At 35.6% G+C, this 25,832-nt stretch overlaps 1 protein-coding gene across 1 annotated transcript; it reads left to right on the forward strand.

Moving 5' to 3' along the window:
• Nucleotides 1–1,858: 1,858 nt before the first annotated feature.
• On the forward strand, nucleotides 1,859–25,736 carry LOC127151986 (olfactomedin-like protein 2A). The gene is made up of 8 exons (XM_051092362.1): nucleotides 1,859–2,017; nucleotides 7,276–7,536; nucleotides 10,451–10,558; nucleotides 11,445–11,633; nucleotides 11,847–12,102; nucleotides 18,598–18,858; nucleotides 20,303–20,488; nucleotides 22,053–25,736. The coding sequence occupies exons 1-8, from the start codon at nucleotides 1,949–1,951 to the stop codon at nucleotides 22,664–22,666; spliced, it is 1,944 nt and encodes a 647-aa protein (XP_050948319.1). The 5' UTR covers nucleotides 1,859–1,948; the 3' UTR covers nucleotides 22,667–25,736.
• Nucleotides 25,737–25,832: the final 96 nt, after the last annotated feature.

Raw genomic sequence — 25,832 nt, forward strand, 5'->3', positions numbered from 1 at the left:
TAGATAGATAGATAGATAGATAGATAGATAGACAGACAGATAGATAGATAGATAGACAGACAGATAGATAGATAGATAGATAGACAGACAGATAGACAGATAGATAGATAGATAGATAGAACAGTAGACAGATAGAAAGAACGACAGAATGATAGAAAGAGCAACAGAACGATAAAACGATAGATAGATAGATAAATAGATAGATAGATAGAAAGAACAGTAGATAGATAGAAAGAACGACAGAATGATAGAAAGAGCAACAGAACGATAAAACGATAGAACGATAGATAGATAGATAGATAGATGGATAGATAGATAGAACAGTAGATAGAAAAAATGACAGAATGATAGAAAGAGCAACAGAACGATAAAACGATAGATAGATAGATAGATAGATAGATAGATAGATAGATAGATAGACAGACAGATAGATAGATAGATAGATAGAACAGTAGACAGATAGAAAGAACGACAGAATGATAGAAAGAGCAACAGAACGATAAAACGATAGAACGATAGATAGATAGATAGATAGATAGATAGATAGATAGACAGACAGATAGATAGATAGATAGATAGATAGATAGATAGATAGATAGATAGATAGATGGATAGATAGATAGAACAGTAGATAGAAAAAATGACAGAATGATAGAAAGAGCAACAGAACGATAAAACGATAGATAGATAGATAGATAGATAGATAGATAGATAGATAGACAGACAGATAGATAGATAGATAGATAGAACAGTAGACAGATAGAAAGAACGACAGAATGATAGAAAGAGCAACAGAACGATAAAACGATAGATAGATAGATAAATAGATAGATAGAAAGAACAGTAGATAGATAGAAAGAACGACAGAATGATAGAAAGAGCAACAGAACGATATAACGATAGAACGATAGATAGATAGATAGACAGACAGACAGATAGATAGATAGATAGATAGATAGATGGATAGATAGATAGAACAGTAGATAGAAAAAATGACAGAATGATAGAAAGAGCAACAAAACAATAAAACGATGGAACGATAGATAGATCGATAGAAAGAACAGTAGATAGATAGAAAGAACGACAGAATGACAGAAAAAGCAACAGAATGATAAAACGATAGAACGATAGATAGATAGATAGATAGATAGATAGATAGATAGATAGATAGATAGATAGATAGATAGAGAACGACAGATAAAAAGAACGACAGAATGATAGAAAGAGCAACAGAATGATAGATAGATAGATAGATAGATAGATAGATAGATAGATAGATAGATAGATAGATAGATAGAACGACAGAACGATAGACTACATTCTGAATGCGAATAGTAGGCTGATAAAGTTTACAACTAAATCACAGACCAGTGAATTCAGTAGCTCTGTTCGCTATAATTCAACAGTCTAATTGTCCTCTGCTGCCTCCCTCTGGTCATTTATTTCAATACACCTGTCACGGAGGGTTTGTAGAATGTCTGACTTCTCACTAAGAGGTCCGGAGTAAATTAAAAAAGCATAAAAATCGGAAAGTTTAACATTCATAAAATGTAATGGTCTACTTTAATCACACTTTAAAAATGATTTCAAACAACATTTTTATTGTTATTGTCATGCAGGCCTGTCTGATAATAAAAACAGCAGAATGTTGTTGAAGAATGTCTTATACGATTTGTTTATATAATTTACCACATAAATCGGCATATATTATTTACATGCAAACAATCTGAGTAATTAAAATAGTTAATTTTTACGTTTTTTGCACGCGTCCAGTAGATGGAGGCGTTGCGTTGAGATGAGAGAGCGAGGGGGGGAGAGAGAGAGTGCGCGCGCGCGAGAGAGAGGTGGTGGTGGTGATGAGGCTGATGATGATGTTGGGTCTGTAGTCTGTAGCCGCATCAACGCACATCTCACGCATTCACACAGAGGAGCTTCACAGACCGGCGAGATGTGGAGGATAGTGGAACTCGTGGCGTGTTTACTTATGATGTCCACTCATGTATCATCTCAGAGTAAGGTAAGAAAGAGTCAAAAGTTTGAGAACGACCTTTATTTATGTGGGTATATTTGATATGATTGCAGAACTGTTAGATTATGCAAAAATCGCTTATTTTATTGCCAAACATCACTGTTAATCATAGTACTAAAACGTTTAATTCTTCAGTGCATGAATTATTAAAATACAGAACTTGATTTCTTTTTCATATAAATATTTTAAAATGTGACTCCAGCATAATGATAAAACATTATCAGTTGGAACTTCATGGCTTGTTTTCAAAATGAAAGCGGATATATTTGATCATGTTTAATTCAGTGCAGTGGGATTTGGTGTTTTTATAGTTTAAATGATTACTCGCACGGGTGGGCGCTTTGAAAGTGCTTGGATTAAACTCTTCAGCAGGGCGCACACTAAGCGCAACGCATCGCGGGCACGAGTTCAAAGGTCTTGGGTAGGCTACGCGAGTGGAAAAAAAATCATAATACTGTCTAAAATCACAGGTGCTCAGTCCTGCTCTGAAGCTTTCCGCTGTGCTATCCTAACTATAATCTAATGCACCTGCACTGAAGCACATTCGCTTGCTCAGAGGTTTCACTTTTACAGCTCATTAGCCTTAATGTTAAAATTAAAAGATCACCACACAAGACACTTTTCAAAAACGGCAGTTCATCCAGGAGCTCGCAGATTCATATCAGAAGTTTTTTTATGACTGTCAGTGGTTCCTATAGTAGCCCAAAAAACCGAAATGTTTTTTGGAACGGATATTCTTATAAAGCTCGTCAAGTACAAAATGAAAATTCTTCTTAAAGGTTTATTTTTATTTTTACAGTGGATGAAAAATGGTGAACAATACTGATAGCTGATATTACAAATGCTGGCTGTTGCTTTAACAACAATGAAGGAAATGAAGCATCAAGCAATTATAATAATACTTTTGAGACTGCCTGGTCTAAGAAAACGTTTGTTTGAATTGGTAAAAATAAGCTCTTATTTAATTTGCTTCCAATAGTGCCAAAACCAGATAATATTGTCCCTAATGTTTAGGTTTGCATTTCATTTTAGTGTTAGCTTCGTCTCTGATGTATATACTTCTATTAAAAAATATCTACAGCTTGTCGGTGCCGATAGCTTTGTGGGCAGTGCGTCGACATGCAGTGCCGTTTTGCTACGGGCGTCCCGAGTTCGAATCCAGCCTCCTCTCTATCTCCCACTTCGCTAAAAAAAACTGCAGATATTGATGTCTTTGAAAATTTAAATGCACTTTTCTCCAACTTTAGTGGAGATCAGTTTGTCCTTTATTTCACCTCTTTTCTCGCTCAAAATGCTCATTATGCTCAATATATTTTTCCCCAAGGGTGCTTGTAATTTTCAGGTAAACCATAAGATTTTGAGTCACAGGTGTGCATGATTAGAGTTGGAACTGAACCCAGGAAGGTAGATCTTCAGGAGCAGACCTTAGCATCTTAAATCATGAGTTTGAGTAACATAAAGTAGTGACATCTAAAAAAAAAAAGAGAGAGAGAGAGAAAGAAAAGAAATTCCAGTGAGCTGCAAAGCAAGACAGCGACTCTCTAATCCATCACAAAGATTTCCAGTGACCTTCCGTTGTATCTCCACTCCGAAATCCAAATGTATTTTTTGGTGACATCTTCAAAGTTTTTCACACCAATTGTTCACATTGCGCCTAACGAGAAGTGTTTACCACTTCATTGTAAGCTTTTCTTTAAGCCCTCCAGCTGTGACGGACAGATGAAAGGCTGATGGGTGAGCGGCGAAAGTCACTTCGGCTAAAACGGTTGATTTACCACGAATAAAACTGCACATGAGAAAACGACACCGAGACGTCATGATTCATCAGGAGCCGAACTTATCACAGGTCACGGCTCACTGGAGAGAACAGACAGGGCCCCAATACTTACTCCTGTCAGATTTTTGTTCTTGTTTCTTTCATTCCACTAAATTGTTACCTGGGCTGAGCATAAGAAAACAATCTGTAAGAGAATGATGGTTGAGTGTTTTCACTATAAATGCATAGTTCAGTGCCATACTAGGGTGTTGTCAGGGCATTGCTATATGTTTACTAGGATGTTGTGATTTTTTTAGTGCAGTTTTGTAGATGTCTCTGATGTTCTGGTCTCTAGATATGGCTCATAATGTCAGAGTAAGCAATAGTATTTGTGCTTACCTTAAAGAAATAGTGCACCCAAAAATCTAATTTGCTGGAAATTTACTCACCCTCAGGTTATACAAGATGTTGAGTTTGTTTCTTCATCAGCACAGATTTGGAGAAATTTAGCAATACATCACCTGCTTAGCAATGGATCTTCTGCAGTGAATGGGTGCCGTCAGAATGAAAGTCCAAACAGCTGATAGGAACATCACAAGTAATCCACACTATTCCAGTCCATCAATTAACCTTTGAAAAGCTGTGTTTGTATGAAAAAAATCCATCATTTTGACCTGTTTTCACTTGTAAACGGTGCTTGATCTGAGCATATTTCTTTTTTTTTATCTTGGATAAACTATTCTAGTTAAGTAACATTAATTTATATAGCACTTACCTTACATTTCACACCATCCTGTGCTTGTTGAGTGCAGGTTTGAGAAGTTCATGTTATTTTCTCAGCTAATTTGACTTCGGTAGGTCAGTGTTTTGTCTGTAAAGGTCTGTTAGTAGTTTTCAATATCTGAAGGTCACAAATATAGTATCTGAAATGTCTTACCAGACGATGTTCCAGTGTTCCTACTGCAGTTTGCACTCATTGGTCAGTGAGTCGCTCGCATGTTAAACCCAACGACATCAATGAATGTATATCGCAGCCGTAATAATGACAAAAGCAGCGGGTGGTTTGCTCGGAGAGAGTTGATGTGTAGCATATGGTAATTTCAGGGCACAGCCAACGGTCGATGGTTTCCTATGCATCCAAACTCAAGATCCATTAGTAAGCAAAAGTGAATGCTAAATTGCTCCAAATCTGTTCTTTTGCAGAAACTATTTTATCTGAATGGTCAGCAAATGTTCATTTTTGAATGAACAATTTAACAAATTGCACTTAAAAGTTGGTCAGTCCAATTTAAGAAGTCTCAAGAGGTGATAGAGGAGGGGTGGGAACGAGAAGAGAGAGATTGTATGAACTAGTGATGGATGGTGGGGGTCTTGAGAGAAAAATTAACATGCCTCTGTTTTTTTCTTTATTCCTGGCGGTACATCAAAGACTGATGGTGTATATAGCTAAATTACTAATTATCTCAGGTGAAAGTGGATGGCTGAAAACCCAGTCCGGTTCCTCACATGGGATTACGAAGGATTTGACCTATAAGAAGGATTACTAACGTCCTTCCACTTTTATCTGTCCACGTCTCTTGAAGTTTACATTTCAGAGTTCTCACAGTTGTTATGCCAGCTGCTGTGTGAATCAGAGTTTGTGCATTTATCTGTGTCCGCTGATCAGTGCTGATCATCATTCTGCACCTGTGATGGTGGGTAGTTAGTCCCTGTGAAAGGTGGAACTGTTAATTCAGCATGGACATAATAGACAAATGTTTCGAGTCAAAAAGATTTTTTTTGAAAGATAAAAATACTTTTATTCAGCAAGGATGCATAAAATTGATCAAAAGAGACAGTAAAGACATTTGTAATGTTGCAAACGATATCTATTTCAAATAAATGCTGCACTTTTGAATTTTCTATTCATCAAAGAATCTTGAAAATAAATGGTTTCCACTAAAATATCAAGAAGCAGAACAGTTGTTTAATATAAGAAGTGTTTCTTGAGTTCAAATCAGCATATTAGAATTATTTCTGAAGGATCATTTGACACTGTAGATGGAAGTAATGGTGCTGAAAATTCAGCTGTGCATCACAGAAATAAATTACATTTAAAATGTTATTTAAATAGAAAACAGTTATTTTAAATTGCAATTCTATTATATAATATTACTGTTTTTAGTGTATTTTTATCCAAGTATTTGCAAGAAATATGTCTGTCTTAAATCGGGTCTGTTCCTCACACAAAGCTATTGTATGACTTTATCTTTTAATATAGTGCATTTAGACTACTACGCTACTTTTATTGTGCTTTTAGAATGTTTATATAGTGTAAATAACACTAATACTACAATATCCAGTGGTTCTATCTTAACATAGCTATTAATTCTTATGGATTTGTCCTACTGCCAGCATCTCAGTGGAAGAAATGCATCCCTGCTGAGGAAATCAGAGTGGATTCGCTTATTTTAGCACAACACAGCTGACACTTGCCCTCTGTTTGTTTGGAGACTTCAGTTGCTATCCTAAACATGCCAGATAATAGCTGGGAAAGGGTGACGGTACAATACATCCACGATGACATGACATTGGCTTATTATATTCTAAACAAATCGGCATGTATGCAAGATTCAAACACAAAAGTGTGGGGCAATAGAATCAAAAACATGTTCGAACAGCTAGTTAGCTCATAAACCACCCACATACTCCTCACAAACACATTATCAGACACGCAGATCAAGCAATAAGATCTTTCTCACGCTTTAAAATACCAATGTTGGCAGGGTGTGATAATGTGTGCGTTTCCATTTGTTTTTTGAGAAGGTCTCAGAATTGCTAAAGAGTATAGTAATCCAAGAAAAACTGCTTAGACACACATTTACCTGCAAGAACTAGATACATTTTACGTCCATTGCACACTATCTAAACCGATCTGAATTAGGACACACTTACGATGTGGTTTTCTGTTCTCAAAGGTCAAAGGACACTCTGCTGAAACCATCTGCTTGTTTTCCACTCACCCCGTTGACAGTAATGGGTTAGAAGACAGATGAACGGTAACTCTGTAACCCTAAAGATGGTGTATTCTACAGCTCATGTGACTGATTTACTCTTGTTAACACAGACTAGCTGATTTTAGGCTGGCCTGTTGAAGCTAAAAGGTTGAGAATGACTCTATGTTTTAAGATTTGGGTTTTAAACAGTTAAATTCACCATATGACTTGACACTAATGACATTTTAGTAATTGAGTAATGATGGACACGTGGCGCTGGGAAAGAGGAAAGGTCGTAGGTCATTGCGGCACATGTGGTTGAATTCTGTCGTGTGGCACTGATGACCTCTTGACCTCAAACTTTCATATCTGATGTCAGGAAGAAAGCACTGATCAATAAACTCAAGTCTCAGGTTAACTTGAGACTGTATTTCTCTACAGAAAACTAAAAGTTTTGATGCTTTGGGAATGGCATTTACGTAGTTTCCTTCACTTTCTATCCTTTTCCCTTTCAGATCTTTGGAGAGGAACAAGTCCGCATGACATCAGAGGGATCCGACTGCCGCTGTAAGTGCATCATGCGGCCTTTGACCCGGGATGCATGTGCCCGATTACGAACGGGAAGTGTGCGTGTGGAGGATTTTTACACGGTGGAGACGGTGAGTTCCGGAGCCGACTGTAAATGTTCCTGCACGGCTCCACCCTCCTCTCTCAATCCTTGCGAGAACGAATGGAAGATGGAAAAACTCAAGAAACAGGCACCAGAACTGCTCAAGGTAGGCCTTTTTACTTTGAAAACACAAAATTTACCATACTTCTTGCATGATAACCATAGTTTAAGGTATTTCAAACATTCAGTGTTTTCATAACTTTATGGGAACATTAGCTAAACATTCTTAGAACATATTTTTGTTACCTGGGTAATGGATGTTACTATAAAAAAACATTACTGATGCACAACTGACGTAAGTTAAAGAGAAGCAGGAAAGGAAGTGCTCTTTTTGAGGTTAACAGCACACTGATTCACTAGAGAATGTTGGACGGCTGAATTCATGTATGCTGCGCACATGTTCGCAAGTGTGTTTTTATAGCACCTGTCCTCTTTCCTCTGCACCATTCCTGTCTGGTTCACTCTTTCCGTCTTTTTTCTGAGTGTTCCAGTCCATATCTCCACATTACACACACACAGAGAGCCACATGTCAATCCCACTAGGTTTGGTTCTGTATTACTACAGCTCTGCTAAAGACCTCAGAATCATTCAGCAACCTTTAGGCAGTTGTTAAACACAATGGTTTTAATATTTCCACCTCAAACATTTGCTGATCTTGTGCCGTTTAGCTCCAAACATGTGGCTCTGTTTTGACCTCGCCGCAGTTTCTTCATATCTGTTGATGCCACATGAAGCCATAAATAACCATGACAGTCAAGCTGTGACAAGACTCTTTGCAGCACGCGTCAACAATAAGCATATGAGGAATTCACTCTCATGAAGAAGAAAAAGTACTCCTGCATCTTTTTCCTGGTGAAATACCGGTTTAAATCCAAACTAGTTTTTTTCTGGTCTACATTCTTAAAAATAAACCCAGCATTACCTAAAGTTCTGGTAAGGTTCTCTTAAAGTCAAAAACACGTTCTTCCAGTAACGATAATTAAAAGTTATCTTGTCTAAACAATGTTCTAAAAACATTAACTTCTTGTTTTGGAATGTTGAGAGCACGTTCAAAAGTAACATTCCCTTAATGTTAGCAAAATGAAAAGATGGAACGTTCATTAATGATGTATAACCAAGAAAAAAAACTTTTTAAAAACTTTTTGAACATTCAGAGAACATTCAGAAATAACTTTTTATAACTTATATGGAATGGGAATGTTAGCAAAACATTCATAGAACGTATTTTGTTAGCTGGGAAGGTTAAAAGAAAGGTTATTGCAACTTTTTATCTCACTATTTTTATTTTTTTTCTCAGAACTGCATGATACAAACTTGCAATTTTGACATTTTTTTCGAGAATTGTGTGAAACTCTCAATTGCGAGAAATAGTCAGAATTAAGTGATAAACATACAATTGCGAGATATAAACTTACAATTCTGACTTTTTTCTCAAAATTGTGACAAACCCGCAATTTTTACTTTTTTTCTCAGAATTGTGTGATATAAACTTGCAATTGTGAGTTATAAAGTCAGAATTGCGAGATATAAACTCAAAATTATTACTTTTTTTCTCACAACTGCATGATATAAACTCTCAATTGCGAGAAATAGTCAGAATTGAGTGATATAAACAGAAAAAAAAAAAGATAAAAAACTCACAGTTCTGACTTTTTTCTCAGAATTGTGTGATATGAACTCGCAATTTGGGTTTAAAAAGTTTGCAAAAAATTGCAAAATATAAACTCACTTCTGACTTTTTTCCCAGAATTGTGTGATATAAACTGTCAATTGCGAGAAATAGTAAAAATTGCGTGATAAAAACGTACAATTCTGACTTTTTTTCTCAGGATTGCGTAATATAAACTCAACTGCGAGAAATAAAGTCAGAATTGAGCGATAAAAACATACAATTGCGAGATATAAACTCACAAATCTGACTTTTTTTCTCAGAATTGCGTGATATAAACTGTCAGTTGTGAGAAATAAAGTCAGAATTGTGTGATATAAACTTACAGTTCTGACTTTTTTCTCAAAATTGCGTGATATAAACTCATGTGCGAGAATTAGTCTGAACTGAGTGATATAAATGTACAATCACAAGATATAGACTCACGATTCTGACTTTTTTCTCAGAATTGCATGATATAAACTCTCAATTGTGAGAAATAAAGTCAGAACTGTGTAATATAAACTCACAGTTATGACTTTTTTTCTTAGAATTGCGTGATATAAACTCAATTGCAAGAAATAAAGTCAGAATTGCGCAATATTAACTTACAATTGTGAGATATAAACTCACAATTCTGACTTTTTTTTCAGAATTGCATGATATTGTGAGATAAAAACTTGGAAATGCGAATTAAAAAGTCAATTTTGAGTCAGAAAAAAAGACTGATATGTTCACAAAATTGCGAGTTTATATTTCACAATTTTGACTGAATAACTTGCAATTGCATGTTATAATCTCATAATCCTGAGAAAAAGAGTCATAATTTTGAGTTTTTATCTTGCAATTCTGACTTTATTTCTCAGAATTGTGTGTCTGTCTCACAGTTCTGAGTTATAAAATTTTACAATTGGAGTTTATATAAAAAAGTCAGAATTGCGAGTTTGTATCATGCAATTGCTAGTAAAAAGGTCAGAACTGTGAGATAAAAATTCACAAATACTTTTTTATTTTTTATTCAGTGGCGGAAACAGGCTTCAACAGGTTTTTGCAGTGATGCCATAAATTAGAATAACCATTTTTGGTTCTCCAAAAAACCTTTTAGTAAACAATTATTAAAATAACCTTAAAATAACAATAGGATGAACATTTTTCCACCTTTTTCCCACTAAAAACAACCTTTTTGGAATGAAAAGTTGATGATAAGAGTGTAGCCTGTAGACCAGCATTCCGCTGATAAAGCTGTTTGACCAGAGTAGGAATATATTAATCATTATTGTCAATCATTGCCATGACAAACATTATTGCAGATTCATGAAACCTAAGCTGCTTAGTTATCCTCTGAAACAACTTTTCCACTCATGTTTGCAGCTGCAGTCCATGGTGGACCTTCTGGAAGGAACTCTATTCAGTATGGACCTTCTCAAAGTTCACTCATACATCAATAAGGTGGTGTCTCAAATGAACAACCTGGAGGAGGTGAGTGTGATCGTACTGGCAGAGTGCGTGTGAACATACACATGTGAACATTAATGAGCCGTGGCTGGATTTAACTGGACTCAGGACATTCTGTAGCTACCCACAATGCTCTGGCTAAAGTTATTATCCGTTATACCACTCCACTTTGGCTTGTGGGATGGGAAAATAATGTGCGTGTAAGAAAGAGCAGGACAGAGAGAGGAAATGTCCAAAGGGACAAAACCACAGTCATGTAATAGTCACACTTATGTACTCTGTTTTTATTTCCAATTAAATTTTGCTCATTATCGGGTAAAGCTGGACTAGAAATCTGCACCGCAGTAGATTTACTGCATGTACATTGTGGGTCATTATCAAATACCTTAGTTATATAGTCTAAGACCACTAGTTCAAAATGCTTCTGCTTTGCACTTTTGCCATTCAAAAGTTTGGGATTAGCACGATTATTTTGTTTATAAAAGAAATGAACACTTTCATTTAGAAAGAATGCATTAAATAGACCAAAATATCTAAAATGGCAATAATCAGAAATATTTCTTGAGCAGCATATTAGAATGATTTCTGAAGGATCGTGTGGCACTGAAGACTGGAGTAATGATGCTGAAAATTCAGCACTGCATCACAGAAATAAATTACATTTCAAAATATAGTCCAATCAAAAATATTTTTATTGCATTTTTGATTAATGCAGTGTTGGTAAGCATAAGAGAATTCTTTCAAAGACATTAAAATCATACGTATTCCACACTTTTGAATGGTAGTGTGTAACATTATATTATAAGCATAAATAACAGCTTGAGTAAAAAGTTGAATTGAAAGATGAACATTTGTTTATGCAGATGCATTTAGTGATGCTGCGTGATTTAAAGTTGTGTACCTCATCTAGATGATAAAGATGAACCTCTCTCGGGAGAATGACTTTGTGAGAGACAGTGTGGCGACTTTGACCAATCAGCTACGGCAGTACGAGAATCATTCTGACATCATGATGAGCATAAAGAAAGAGCTGTCCAATCTGGGCCTTCAGCTCTTACAGAAAGACTCCACCGCCTCAGGCCCTAAAAGCAAAGCTCAGGTAAATGTCACGACCTTTCATTTCTGACATAAAATGTTAATAATGTTAAATGTAAAATGCAAATTGCAGCTGATATCACTTACAGTCCATTTGTCATGCATACTGTATGCATTTGTAATATGTATATTATTGCACATGGTGTAAGCAAGTATTAACAGAGTTTTTAGCATGAGATCTCAAACAGCTGTTGAGTTAGACGTGTTCTGTTTGTAGGACACACTGGGGACAAATATCAAAGATGCTTCAAAGTTTCCAGCAAAGAAACCAGAAAAGGGGAAACCTCCACCAAAGCCAGTGAAGGAAAAGCCGGCCAAGCCGAAGAAAGAGACCACAAAACCAAACAAACCTGGTAAACCGGAGCAAACAGAACTGCCTGGTAAAACAAAACCATCACAGAACCAGCCAGGACTCATCCGGGGAATCACATACTACAAAGCCACCAAAACTGAAGAGACGGGCAACCAAAAAGGTAACACAGCCAATTCTTTTCTACGTAGAAAAAACGAACCCCAAAGGATTTTTTTTCCAAGAAAAATGTTCACCAGTTTTGCCCACAAAAGTTTAGATATGTCACACACACCCAGGAACACACATTCTTATGGAGACAAACTTGTTTCCTTTGTGTTCCCCATAGAAGCACAGCTGCTTGTATCCACGCCAGACACACACTTAATTTGATATTAGCACAGACACACTCTCATAACCCGAAACACATGTGCACACATTCATATCCACGCAGCCAATAACTAATAGACAATAAACCAACAGACAATAAACCACTTCATCTGCTGAAAATGCGAAACTGTTTTCTGGTAGTATGACAAGGAATTATGTAGCCTAGAACTGGTCTGGCGTACAATTGTTAATTTACTGACGCGTACACACACAAGCACAAACCTGCCCAGTTGTAGTCAGATGTGAGTATACAGTTCATGTTAATGGATTAGTTCACTTGCATAATAAAAATTTTCTGATAACTTAGTCACACTCATGTCATCCAAGATGTTCATGTCTTTCTTTCTTGAATCGAAAAGAAATGAAGGATTTTGAGGAAAACATTCTAGGATTTTTCTCCATATAGTAGACTTCAGTGGGTATCAACGGGATGAAGGTCCAGTTTCAGTGCAGCTTCAAAGGGCTCTACACGATCCCAGCTGAGGAATAATGGTCTTATCTAGTGAAACGATCAGTCATTTTCTAAAAAAAAATGTACAAATTTATATACTTTTTAACCACAAATGTTTATCTTAGACCCTTATTCCTCAACAGGGATCGGGTGGGGCCTTTAAAGCTTAATTAAAACTGCAATTTGGACTTTAATCTGTTGCCATTCAGTGAAGTTCACTATATGGAGAGAAATCCTAGAATGTTTTCCTCAAAAACCTTAATTTCTTTTTGACTGAAGAAAGAAAGACATGAACATCTTGGATGACAGGGGGTAAGTAAATTATCAGGAATTTTTTATTCTAGAAGGAAGAATAAAATGCTAAATGAACTGTCTGTATCATACTAAAGCTTATTTCCACCACAGAATAAAAAAGACATTTCAACATTTATTTCCCAATTCAGATGCATTTTCTCTCAAAATTCATATTTTTTTATTTATTCATTATTATTTATTTATTTATTCATATTTATATTTATTTTAACTCAGAAGGTCTGCAATTCTGAGAAAAAAAAACAGAATTGCAAGATGTAAACTCACAATTACAAATGTATAACTTACAATTGTGAGTTATAAACTGATCATTCTCAGAAAAATGTCAGAACTGTGAGATATAACCAGATGTGGGGGAAAAAAAAGTTATATTTTTATTCCAAGAAGGAAATAAGCATCCATAGTATCATAAAACCCATAATACTAACACAGAGACACTTTTTCACACATAAATCTGCCAGCTAAGCTGATGAAATATGAAATATTACACATTATACAAACTTGTGCGCTTTGCTATTTAAAGGATTAGTTCACTTCCAGAACAAAAATTTACAGATAATTTACTCACCCCCTTGTCATCCAAGATGTTCGTGTCTTTCTTTCTTCAGACATTTCCAAAAATTTCAGAATTTCTCTCTATATAGTGGAATTCAATGGTGCCTCCCAAGTATGAACTTCCAAAATGTAGTTTAAATGCAGCTTCAAATGGCTCTAAATGATCCCAGCCGAGGAAGAAGGGTCTTATCTAGCAAAACAATCTGCCATTTTTTAAACAAATTGACAATTTATATACTTTTTAACCTCAAATGCTCATCTTGTCTCATCTCTGCGATGCACAAGGGCGTTTGATGTTCTTTGCATGTTCACTTTGTAAACACTGGGTCGGTACTTCTGCAGCAATGTAGGATGATTTTGAAGTTGGGGGAAGAAAACGGATGGGAGTTTTGAGACATACCCTAACTGCATTGACCCCATTGACCCGGAAAAAAACAGTTCACGCAGAGCTAGACAAGACCAGCGTTTTGCTAGATAAGACCCTTCTTCCTCGGCTGGGATCGTTTAGAGTATTTCAAGCTGCATTTAAACTGAATTTTGGACGTTCAAATTTGGGGGCACCATTGAAGTCCACTATATGGAGATAATTCCTGAAATTTTTTCCTCAAGAAACAAGAAAGACACAAACATCTTGGATAACAAGGGGGTGAGTAAATTATCTGTAAATTTTTGTTCGGGAAGTGAACTTCTCCTATGATACCCTTGACATCTGTTTTTGTAAAAAGCCAATCGTAAATACTAACAGGGCTAATCCTAACTCTAAAATAAAAAATGCTTTACTTATTAATCTGATCACCAAAACAACTGAATCTACTGTGGCTAATAAAGTTATTTTGATTCAGTTTTTAACTGAGGATGTCCTTGAATGTTCTCAAAGGAAGGTTTTGTCAGATTTCTCTCTCTTTTGGGGATATTTTTGGCCCTAAACTACACACACACACTGAAGTCTCACATAATGAACATTTCACAGTGAAACTGGATCTCAGGATCTTGGGACTTGATGATCCAGCACTCACATTAGCAGGATACTAGTGTAGGATGCCAGCCAGAGAAAGACTTTAGAGTCTGAAATGACAGCCAACATGCACTAATGAATTAGCTTCAGTTTCTGATAAACGCATAACATTCATATCGACCGCAGGGATTTTACAAAAAACGGCCAAATGTCTCCAATTCAACAGTGTTTCTATTCATTTTAGGCAGGCGGCCTCACTTCCTGTTCAAGCCCTAGATGGGTTCGTCTTGCCTGACGGTCTCCATGGTTACCGTCTGTCTGTGTGATTGCGGCAGCAATTCTTTGAATTATACAATAAGCCCAATCACTGCCATCTATAGTGAGATGTAATGCGGTCTGATCTAATCTTGTGCCCATATCCATAGGCATAACCTGATCGCTGCTTGCCAAATTGGGTCCTGACTATTTCAGTGCACGTTAGATACAATCACAAGGAATATGATTAAAGCATAAATTACTGTAAATGAACAGCCCTTAGATTATTCTATACGCTAGCACTTTGGATTGTCTCACGTTGCAGTTTTGATTTGCAGATAAAAACCCAAAATTAAGTTGAGGTTTAAAAACTCTTGAGATGTTGTGCGTAAATGTGCCACTGTGCCAATCTTCAAATCTGTAGATTTTATTCTGCATACCATTTAAAGTTGGATGTTGGATATTTAACAAGATAATATTCAAGATTAGGGGGATAAAATGTCAAATTAAGAACAGTGAGTACAGTCCTGGAGATGTTGGAAGATGTTGTATAAAGAAACCTTTGCAGGTGTATGATTATTAACAGAGCTAAAACTAACAGCATCTAAAATGGTTTAATTCCCATGTGATGTACAGTAGGACTCAATAATGCATTTTATTTGCTTAATCGGAGCACATCTCTTGTGTTGTGGGTCAAATAGACACGCATTGATTTCCATGCATTTGGACAATTTAAAAAAAATGAACATGAAAAACACTCATGTAAAAAGCATAAAATCTATACTGCAGCTTTTCAGACTAAAACAATATGAAACTTGAGTTGTGTTTATCCAAACATTTTTGTGTTTACAATTAGCTGCACAGATTTTAACATTACTTTAGTGACTATTTGCAAATTAAGTTGTACAAACTAAGTACTACAACTTAGTATAAACATTATCTTTACTTGGTGTTTGCTGTTTGTACTTATTATTTCTGTGTCTTAAACATGAAGGTAAAATGAGTCTTTAATACTTCTTTTCAGTGAGATCCAAAAACTAACAACCAAAAATATAATTTCAGACTTTTTGGGAATTATCTGTGGATGATTCAGAAGACTATGAACAGACTTTAAGTATTAAACTTAAGTTCTAATGTGTTTCATATTTTAGCCTTTGACACGCTGCAATAAAGTTTTTCTGTTTTTCAAAGTGTGATTTTTGGTGAATTGGATGGAAACCAATGGTGAGTCAATCTGACCCCAAAACAACTGATGTAGCCAAATTTGTATACTCTTTCCAAAACACATCTGTGTGTTGAAACTTTGCATGCATGTTCATGACCTTAAATGACCTTAAAAGTTAGAATGAAAAAATGTAATCCCCCCATGTCATTCAAGATGTTCATGTCTTTCTTTCTTCAGTTGCAAAGAAATTAAATTTTTTAAAGTAAACATTCCAGGATTTTTTGGACTTCAGTGGTGGCCAGCGGGTTGAAGGTCCAAATTGCAGTTTCAATGCAGCTTCAAAGGGCTCTACACGATCCCAGCCAAGGAATAAGGGTCTCATGTAGCGAAACGATCGGTCATTTTCTAAAATAATACAAATTTATATACTTTTTAACCACAAATGCTCATCTTTCACTAGCTCTGAGATCCACACGCACGACTTCGGTGTACATATATATATATATATATATATATATATATATATGTATGTATATATATATATATGTATATATATATATATATATATAAATATATATATATGTATATATATATATATATATATATACATATATATATATATATATATATACATACATATATATATATATATATATATATATATATATATATATACATATATATATATATTTTAGAAAATGACAGATCGTTTTACTAGAAAAGACCTTTATTCCTCAGCTGGGATCGTGTAGAGCCCTTTGAAGCTGCACTCACGCACGACTTCGGTGTACATATATATATACATATATATATATATATATATATATATATATATATATACATACATATATATTTATATATATACATATATATATATATATACATACATATATATATATATATATACATATATATATATACATACATACATATATATATATATATATATATATTTTAGAAAATGACAGATCGTTTTACTAGAAAAGACCTTTATTCCTCAGCTGGGATTGTGTAGAGCCCTTTGAAGCTGCACTGAAAATGCAGTTTGGACCTTCAACCTGTTGGTTCCCATCGAAGTCTGCTATATGGAGAAAAATCCCGGAATGTTTTCCTGAAAAACCTTAAATTCTTTGCGACTGAAGAAAGAATGACATGAACATCTTGGATGACACAGGGGTGAGTAAATAATCAGGAAATTTTATTCTGGAAGTGAATTACAAATCAAATGTGGGTTGAACTGATTGCATATTTCCAAGTTGGAAATCGTAACGTTCCAAATTGAATTCACTATATCACAGCATTAGTTAAAGTAGAAGGCTTTTTTTTTGTCTGTAGAGAATACCCTTGCTTTAATATTTAATGTTATTTTGCACTTTTTTGAAACATTAGAGAATGTTTGTAGTGATGCCAATGTCATGGGTTCAATTCCCTGGCAATGCATAAAATCTTTACCTTGACTGCATTATAGGTTATTGTGGGTGACAGCATTTGCTAAAAGTTTCTTTATCTGTGTTTAGATCCTAGGTCACGTCTAATTGTCGAAACCTATGCTTTATGTCCACTGAATGTTTATTGTCAGCTAGAAAGATGGAATTACATTTTTCAGCATTTCAGCAGTTTAAACAAACTGTACCTCAGAAGCCTTGTTTTTGTTCACGTCAAACTGAATATGGCATCTTCTCAGACTAAGGACTATTTAACTTTGTTAGCGTGTCTTGGGATGCATTAGTTTGATCGGCTTAAGCTAATGTATAACAGAGCCATGATGGAGATTCAGTATGATCTGTCCTTACAAGAATGCAAAGTCAATACGAAGCCGGCGGATCGAGACTAGGTCAAGTGAATAAACGTAAATTACTGGTACTATTAAATGTGGTTTATTTTCGTCGTCCCACCCTGTGATCTAATGTACAGTAATCGAATCCAGCCTCTTGTTAAATATAGCTTTCCCACAATCCCGTGCCACCTCAGCAGGTGCATTACTATGGTAAATATGACAAATCCTGGTGAGATGAGAAACCACGTGTGTTCATATTGTTGTAGAGCAGTTTGGCAAAACTTATAATTATATTTTGTTTTTAGATGCAAGTCATCTTGTCCTGGAAGTGTTGAGTAATTGGTGTAGAAACAAATTTTAAGCTCAAGCTTTGACATGTCAACAAGTTTTATTGGCATTACAATGTTTCCAGAGACTTCATGTACCCACACAGAGCAGGTGTAGGAAATAAATGAGTCAAGTACACTTAACAGACTACAGTCTTCTCTTACCGGTCAAAAGTTTCACAAGTCAGAAGACTTATTCTAATATGCTGATTTGCTGCTCAAGAAACATGTATTATAACCTATATTCTTGAAAAATTTAGTAACGTTTCCATAACAATTTAGTAAAAATTTTATTTTTGACAAAATCTGACCAGTTACTTTTTAGTTTTTCTCAGTCAAAGCATCATTTACATGCATATGTAAAAATGCTGCCATCTTCTAAAAAAGATACTACATAGAAAAGCATTATATTTAATTACCAAGTATATAAAATAGTTTCATTCAAGTGTGAAATGTGAGGTTATTTAATCTCTGTTATGTTTCTCTTTCTCAGGTGAAGAGAGACCTGATGAAACGGACACGTTGCTTGAGGTAGAGGCAGAGGTAGAGGAAGAGCAAACTACTATATTTCCCAACGCCTTAGCAACAGAGACAACCCCGGCAACCATACCCACAGCGACAACAACAACAACCCCTCCTCCCACAACAACCCAGAGGACGACAACAACTAGCAGAACAATATACAGAGAGGAGCGACCGGCTCCAACCATTGCACTAGTGCTGGACAACACCAGCAACAACTCATACATCGCAGGTACAGTAGATTTTAACACATCTTATGACAATTCATAACTATTTTACATTTTGGCAAATTGGTGGCTAATTCAGATGAATTTGTAGGATCTCAATTCTTTGATTTTTCAGCATTTGTGTGTATTTGCACCCTTTCCAATAATGACTGTATGATTTTGAGATCCATCTTTCCACACTGAGGACAACTGAGGGACTCATATGCAACTATTACAGAAGGATCAAACACTCACTGATGCTCCAGAAGGAAAAACAATGCATTAAGAGCCAGGGGTGTAAACTTTTGAACAAAATGAAGATTTGTTCATTTTTCTTATTTTGCCTAAATATACTTTTTTTCAATTTAGCACTGCGCTTCAGAAGCTACAGAAGATGCTTACATGTTTTGCAAAAGACAAAATAAGTTACATTTATCCTGGTCTTCACATTTAATTTAATTTTATTTTATTTTATTAATTTAATTTGAACCTTCAGTAATAGTTCCATATGAGTCCCTCAGTTGTCCTCAGTGTGAAAAGGTGGATCTCAAAATCATACAGTCACTGTTGGAAAGGATTCAAATACACATAAGTGCTGAAAAACCAAAGAATTTGTGGGACATGAAGGATTTTTCTGAATTTTTGACTTTAACTGTAGTTATGTTTTCCTGTGAGATGAGATTGTATATTTACAATAAAATATATTTAATGGAAAAGCAGCACTACAAAAACAACTTTAAAGGAGAAGTCAACTTCCAAAACAAATAATCACATATAATGTACTCACCCCCTTGTCATCCAAGAGGTTCATGTCTTTCTTCAGTAGTAAAGAAATTTTGTTTTTTGAGGAAAACATTTCTGCATTTTTCTCCATATAATGGTGCCCCGATTTTTGAACTTTGAGTCGAGGGTCTTATCTAGCGAAACAATCTGTAATTTTCATTTAAAAAATTCAGTTTAAATACTTTTTAATCTCAAATGCTCGTCTTGCCTTTCTCTCCGTGAACTCTGTGTATTCTGGTTCGTGACAGTTAGGGTATGTCGAAAAACTCCAATCGCATTTTCTCCCTCAACTTCAAAAATCATTTCAAAATCAACCTACATCGCTGCAGAACCACCGACCCAGTCTTTGCAACATGAACATGCAAAGAAGATCAAACATCCTTGACTAAAAAGGTAAAACAACAATATAGGATGATTGCGAAGTTGAGGGAGAACATGAGATGGGAGTTTTTCGACATACCCTAACTGTCACGAACCGGAACAAAAGCAGTCCAAGCAGAGGAAGACAAGACGAGCGTTTGGCATTAAAAAGTATATAAATTGTATTTTATATACATTATGACAGAATTTTCATTTTTGGGTGAACTATCTCTTTAAAAATTGGCAAAGTAAAATTCTTCAGCCAAGCAATGTGGTTGTATTCTGGTGCATATGTGTTGTTGAAGCTGTTGTTGATGTTTTTGGCAGTTAAAGAACACAGCTGTGAAGGGACGCTGGCCTCGGTTGATCTGCCGGTTAAACAGCACAGCTACGGTAGGAACGAGGGCGCATGGATGAAGGATCCCGCCGCAAAGGATTCCAAAATCTACGTCACCAACTATTACTATGGCAACAACCTTGTGGAGTTCCGGAACTTGGACAACTTTAAACAGGGTGTGTAAGATAATTCATACAATTCAGTGCTGTAATTATTTATTGAATGCAGCTGTTTAGATAGAGACAATGAAAGATTTTGGAGTCAGTACCTTTGGTGTGACTCAGATGTGTTCACAGGCGACACTGTTTTCAAGGTCTTCGTATTGTTTTTAGAAAACAATGATAGGGATTTTCCTTGGATAAGGGTTTGGATTTCTGAATAAATGTAAATGTGAATTGTGTCAATTTCTGTGCTTGAGAACAAGCCAGTTTGTTTGTGTCTGGGTGTGTGCTGCTTAATGAATATGTGTGTGTGTTTGGCCCTGGAACAAGAGAAAGAGTCTGGAAGATGTTACTGTGGGTTTTGTGTTTGTGTGCCTGTTTAGACTGGTATTAATATCATTCTAAAAATATTTACTGCTAAGACGGAGCCGGGAGAGTCATATGATGAATTTTTTCAGGGGCCAACAGTGGCATTTTTGGCTCGCTTGGCAAGATAGGCACGATAACCATAGGGGGAAAAAACATTTATATTTAACATTTATATAAGGGATAGGTCACCCAAAAATTCTGTCATTACTCAGTACTGTTAAATTCTGTCATTACAGTAATTACACACCCTCATGTCAAAGCTCTGGGATTTTATGAAAAATATCTTAATTTGTGTTCTGAAGATGAACGAAGGTCTTACGGGTTTGAAACGAACTGAAAAGAACTACCGCTTTGAATTAATAAATCTATTTTATTTATTCTTTCAAAAATTATTATAAATAGATAATTTAGACAGAGCCAGAAATGAAATCTGATATAAAATATATAATTTATAAAATAATTTTTAATTATGCGTTACCAGTCAAAAGTTTTTGAACAGCAAGATTTTTAATATTTTTTTTAAAGAAGTCTCTTCTGCTCCCCAAGCCTGCATTTATTTGATTCAAAGTACAGCAAAAACAGTACAATTTTGAAATATTTTTACTATTTAAAATAACTGTTTTCTACTTGAATATATTTTAAAATATAAATTATTCCTGTGATTTCAAAGCTTCATTTTTAGCATCATTACTCCAGTCACATGATCCTTCAGAAATCATTCTAATATTAATTTATTATTATAAGAATTTATACTAAGATTTTGATAAATGAATCAAAACTAAGAATTGCTTGTTTTCTAATGCATTATTTCATTTTTTAAAAAAATATTCAAGATTTTGTTTTAATAGCTTTGTTGTGTTAAGATGTCAAATTTACCATTTTATTTTTATTTATTTATTTATTTATTTTTATCTATTTATTTTCTTTTTTGAGAGGAAAATACTGTCAATACTGAAAATACTGTCATGCTGTTTTAATAGGAAATTATTGGGAATTTCTCTTAAGGCCGAAACATTTGCTTGCGCAGATTTCACAGGTTCAAAGCAACTCAACAAGTTTTTTTAACCAATAGAAAACAGCTTGTGGTGTAACTTATGCATTATGCTGTGCTTTATAAATCATTACACTAATGAAAATGAAATTTCACTAAATTGCTGTTGAGACCAAAAATATAGCAACATTTTAGTCACTTCTTTTTCTTTCCTGGCAGGCCGTTGGAGTAACCTGTACAAGCTCCCTTATAACTGGATCGGAACGGGTCATGTTGTGTACAGAGGAGGGTTTTACTACAACCGCGCTTTCACAAAGAACATCATCAAATACGATCTCAAGCAACGGTTTGTAGCCGCCTGGACTCAGCTCCACGATGTTGTCTACGAAGACACCACACCTTGGAAGTGGAAAGGCCACTCTGATATCGACTTCGCCGTAGACGAGAGTGGACTGTGGGTCATTTACCCGTCTGTTGATGAAGACTACGGACAGGCCGAGGTCATCGTAGTTAGCAAACTAGATCCCAATGACCTGTCTGTCAAAAAGGAAACCACGTGGAGGACGAGACTGAGGCGAAATTCCTTCGGGAACTGCTTCATTATATGTGGCGTCCTGTACGCGGTGGACATCTACAATCAAAGGGAAGGGGAGGTTTCGTACGCTTACGATACGCTCACGGGTGCCGAGGCGTCTCCGCGTTTACCTTTCATTAACGAATACGGGTTCACCACACAAGTCGATTACAACCCGAAAGAAAAAGTTCTGTACGCCTGGGACAATGGACACCAGCTCACCTACAACATCAACTTTGTAGAGCAGGAAAAGAAATGAAATCAGACTTTATCCATCTTATCTAATCGAAGCAAAAGCCACTTCCTGTGTATCTGATTGTAACTGCCTCACTGACAAACACTCTCATGAAACGGTTCATCGTGTCCTCATGAACTTTAACAGACATTTGTTCGATACGCTGCTCTACAGCTCTAGAATTCACTGCCAGTTCTAGAATCTAAAGATTGCAGTGAACTCCATGGAGTGAAGCGCCAAAAGTAATGTTTTCCCAGCTCTATGTTGTGCACAGGTTGAGCTTTGTATCAGCCTTGACCCACTTTGAATTACCATACAATTACAGAAAACTTAAAGGATTAGTACACTTCCAGAATGAAAATTTCAGTCAAAAAGAAATTGAAGGAGAAGTCTACTTACAGAACAACAATTTACAGATAATTTACTCACCCCCTTGTCATCCAAGATGTTCATGTCTTTCTTTCTTCAGTCATAAAGAAATTATGTTTTTTGAGGAAAACATTTCAAGATTTTTCTCCATATAATGGACTGATATGGTGCCCCGAGTTTGAACTTCCAAAATGCAGTTTAAATGCGGCTTTATACGATCCCAAATTCGGTTGTAAACGATCCCGGCCGAGGAAAAAGGCTCTTATCTAGCGAAATGATTTTCCGGTCATTTTTTTTCCAGTTCATGACAGTTAGTGTATGTCGAAAAACTCCCATCTCATGTTCACCCTCAACTTCAAAATCGTCCTATATCACTGTTTTACCTTTTTTGTTTGATTTTCTTTGCATGTTTACTTTACAAAGACTGGGTCAGAACTTCTGCAGCGATGTAGGATGATTTTGAAATGATTTTTGAAGTTGAAGTTGAAGTTTGATTTTTTTAAATGACAAATCATTTCGTTAGATAAGAACCTTATTTTTCGGCTGGGATCGTGTAGAGCTCTTTGAAGCTGCATTGAAACTGCAGTTTGGACCTTCAACCTGTTGGCCACCATTGAAGTCCACTATATTGAAAAAAAATCCTGAAATGTTTTCCTAAAAAACCCAAATTTCTTTTCGACTGAAGAAAAAAAGACATGAACATCTTGGATGACAGGGGCGAGTAAATTATCAGGAAATTTTTATTCTGGAAATGGCCTAATCCTTTAACGTTAACAAATTTTATGCCACTGACCTTTTGACACATGATCATTATTACATAACCCCATAAAAATCTGTGTACTTTTTGTGACAGGACAGAACTTTGCAGGTAACATTTTTATAAGTTGCACATGATGCTTGTCCTGAAGTGCATTTAAGTCCTAATGCAATTCATGTGAAAGGTTCGAAAGAGTTCATAATTACAGCTTCTAGAACTTTGTGTTGATTTTTTTTTTCCATTAAAAAGCCCTTACAAATGTTTACATAATTTACACTTTCCTAAACAGGCATGCTGCAATAAAGCGAAATTAAACAATAAAAATAATAAAAACAATAAAAGTTATGTATATAATATATTTAATGAATTAAATGTAACCTTTAAATCAATAAAAAAAATAATAAAGTAAAAATCTAAGTAATAAAATCTAAGTAATTTAAGCATTTTTGTCATCTGTCTAGAAGTGAGGGGCCGTTCACATGGAACATATTTATCCATTCCTGTGCTACTTTTCAATTTTTTCTATGCAAATGTGCTAGACGGACATGTTTGACCATTGCGTACACGTCTTCCTTTTTTGCAGCGGATTGCACAAATTTCAGCTTTTACACGCAGCGCCGCTCATCAATGTCAGCTCCAAAACAGTGGACCAATCAGAAGACCCTGGAGGCGGGGCAAGCGTTGCGAGCTTTTGTTTACAGTAGCAAATTGGCATGTCAACTGTTTTATTTGACAGCAACATGGTGGAGGAGGCATTTGGCGCTGCGCTTTTTAAAAACCATTCCTGAGTGCTACGTTCTGTGTGAATGGCCCTTGACACTGTATCCACCTTATTTTTTTCCTGGGCGCGTCAATTTAAAATCTGGCTTCCGGTCTCATCCATGTCCAGCTATTTTTAGCTGTACAAAACAGCTCGTTTTGCTGCTTGATATTGCAAATTGGTGTGTTACCATATTATTTTAATTATGAACATTGGTTTGCATGTTGTTGTTATTCTTCTTGTTATTTCTTTATAGCGGCTCACCCATAGGCGTTAAAGAATAAGGTGGATAAAATAATTTTTTTTCATTAATTGAATCTTTAATATGAATTTACTTTGTCTTGTAAATCTCAAATTTGAACTTGTTTTGAGTAAAATTTAAAACAATTAAAAATCTGCCAGCAGTAAGACAAAATGCTCTTATATTTAAAATATAATATGCTTCTCAAGAAAATTTATCTTGGTTAAAAGACAGGTACTTTAACAAGTAAATTAGACGAAATATGTATTAAGAATGGGATTGCAAGCAGCGGATGCATAGCATCTCACTGGTCTAAAATCCTGCTGATGACAAATGTTTTACGCATCGCCCTGGTTAGTATACGTGTAAACCGTTAAACAGTTGTGTGACCTGCTCTTTTTTAATACAAATGAAAACTTCGTCATGTCAACCACACCTACAACATAACGCAATAAACATAAGCATTCAAAAGACACCTGCAGGAAAGTTGGCGTATGTTTTTCATGCCAGAAAATTATCTTTCAGTGTTTCGGTCCATATAGCCTCAGCAGACTGTTAAAGCATGGAGAAAAGCATCATAATGGAGAAAGAATGCGTATGATTATGTTAGTGAGTCTCTGTAAAGACTGGGCAGGGTTACGTATAAAAATGTTTATAACAGGCAGGTTGGGCGAGGAAGGCCTGTGTGACACATGGGTACCGATACTTATGTCATGTATAAACAGTTTAATGGTGTTTAGAATGTTATTGTTTTATAGCAGTTTTTTTGTGCTCGTGCCCACTGTAAATAGCAGAGTATTTTTTATTTTGTTTTGACTGAGTTTTAGAGAAAGTCTTCCCAAGAGGAAGAGATTTCTTTACCTCTGTCAATGCAGCATGTCTGATTGTAATAAACTCTAATTGGATTTTGTTAAATGTGCATTTGGTATTGTGAAATATATTCCTAAACAGATTAAAAATACTGCTGGGATGGAAGTGGGAGTAGTTTCTGGTTTGTGGGGATTGTGTGGGTTTTGTTAAGAAAGCCTCAAAGGCTTAAAATCAAAATTAACCCTAATTATTT

The sequence above is a fragment of the Labeo rohita genome, chromosome 21, assembly GCF_022985175.1.
Source record: "Labeo rohita strain BAU-BD-2019 chromosome 21, IGBB_LRoh.1.0, whole genome shotgun sequence".
NCBI classification, from domain to species: Eukaryota; Metazoa; Chordata; class Actinopteri; order Cypriniformes; family Cyprinidae; genus Labeo; species Labeo rohita.

Bases quoted from the DNA above. Each gene is read 5' to 3' on its own strand.
- LOC127151986 (XM_051092362.1), top strand. From the start codon at position 1,949: ATGTGGAGGATAGTGGAACTCGTGGCGTGTTTACTTATGATGTCCACT. The intron at 10,559-11,444 runs GTGAGTGTGATC...TACCTCATCTAG, and splicing joins AAATGAACAACCTGGAGGAG to ATGATAAAGATGAACCTCTC. The intron at 12,103-18,597 runs GTAACACAGCCA...TCTCTTTCTCAG, and splicing joins AGAGACGGGCAACCAAAAAG to GTGAAGAGAGACCTGATGAA.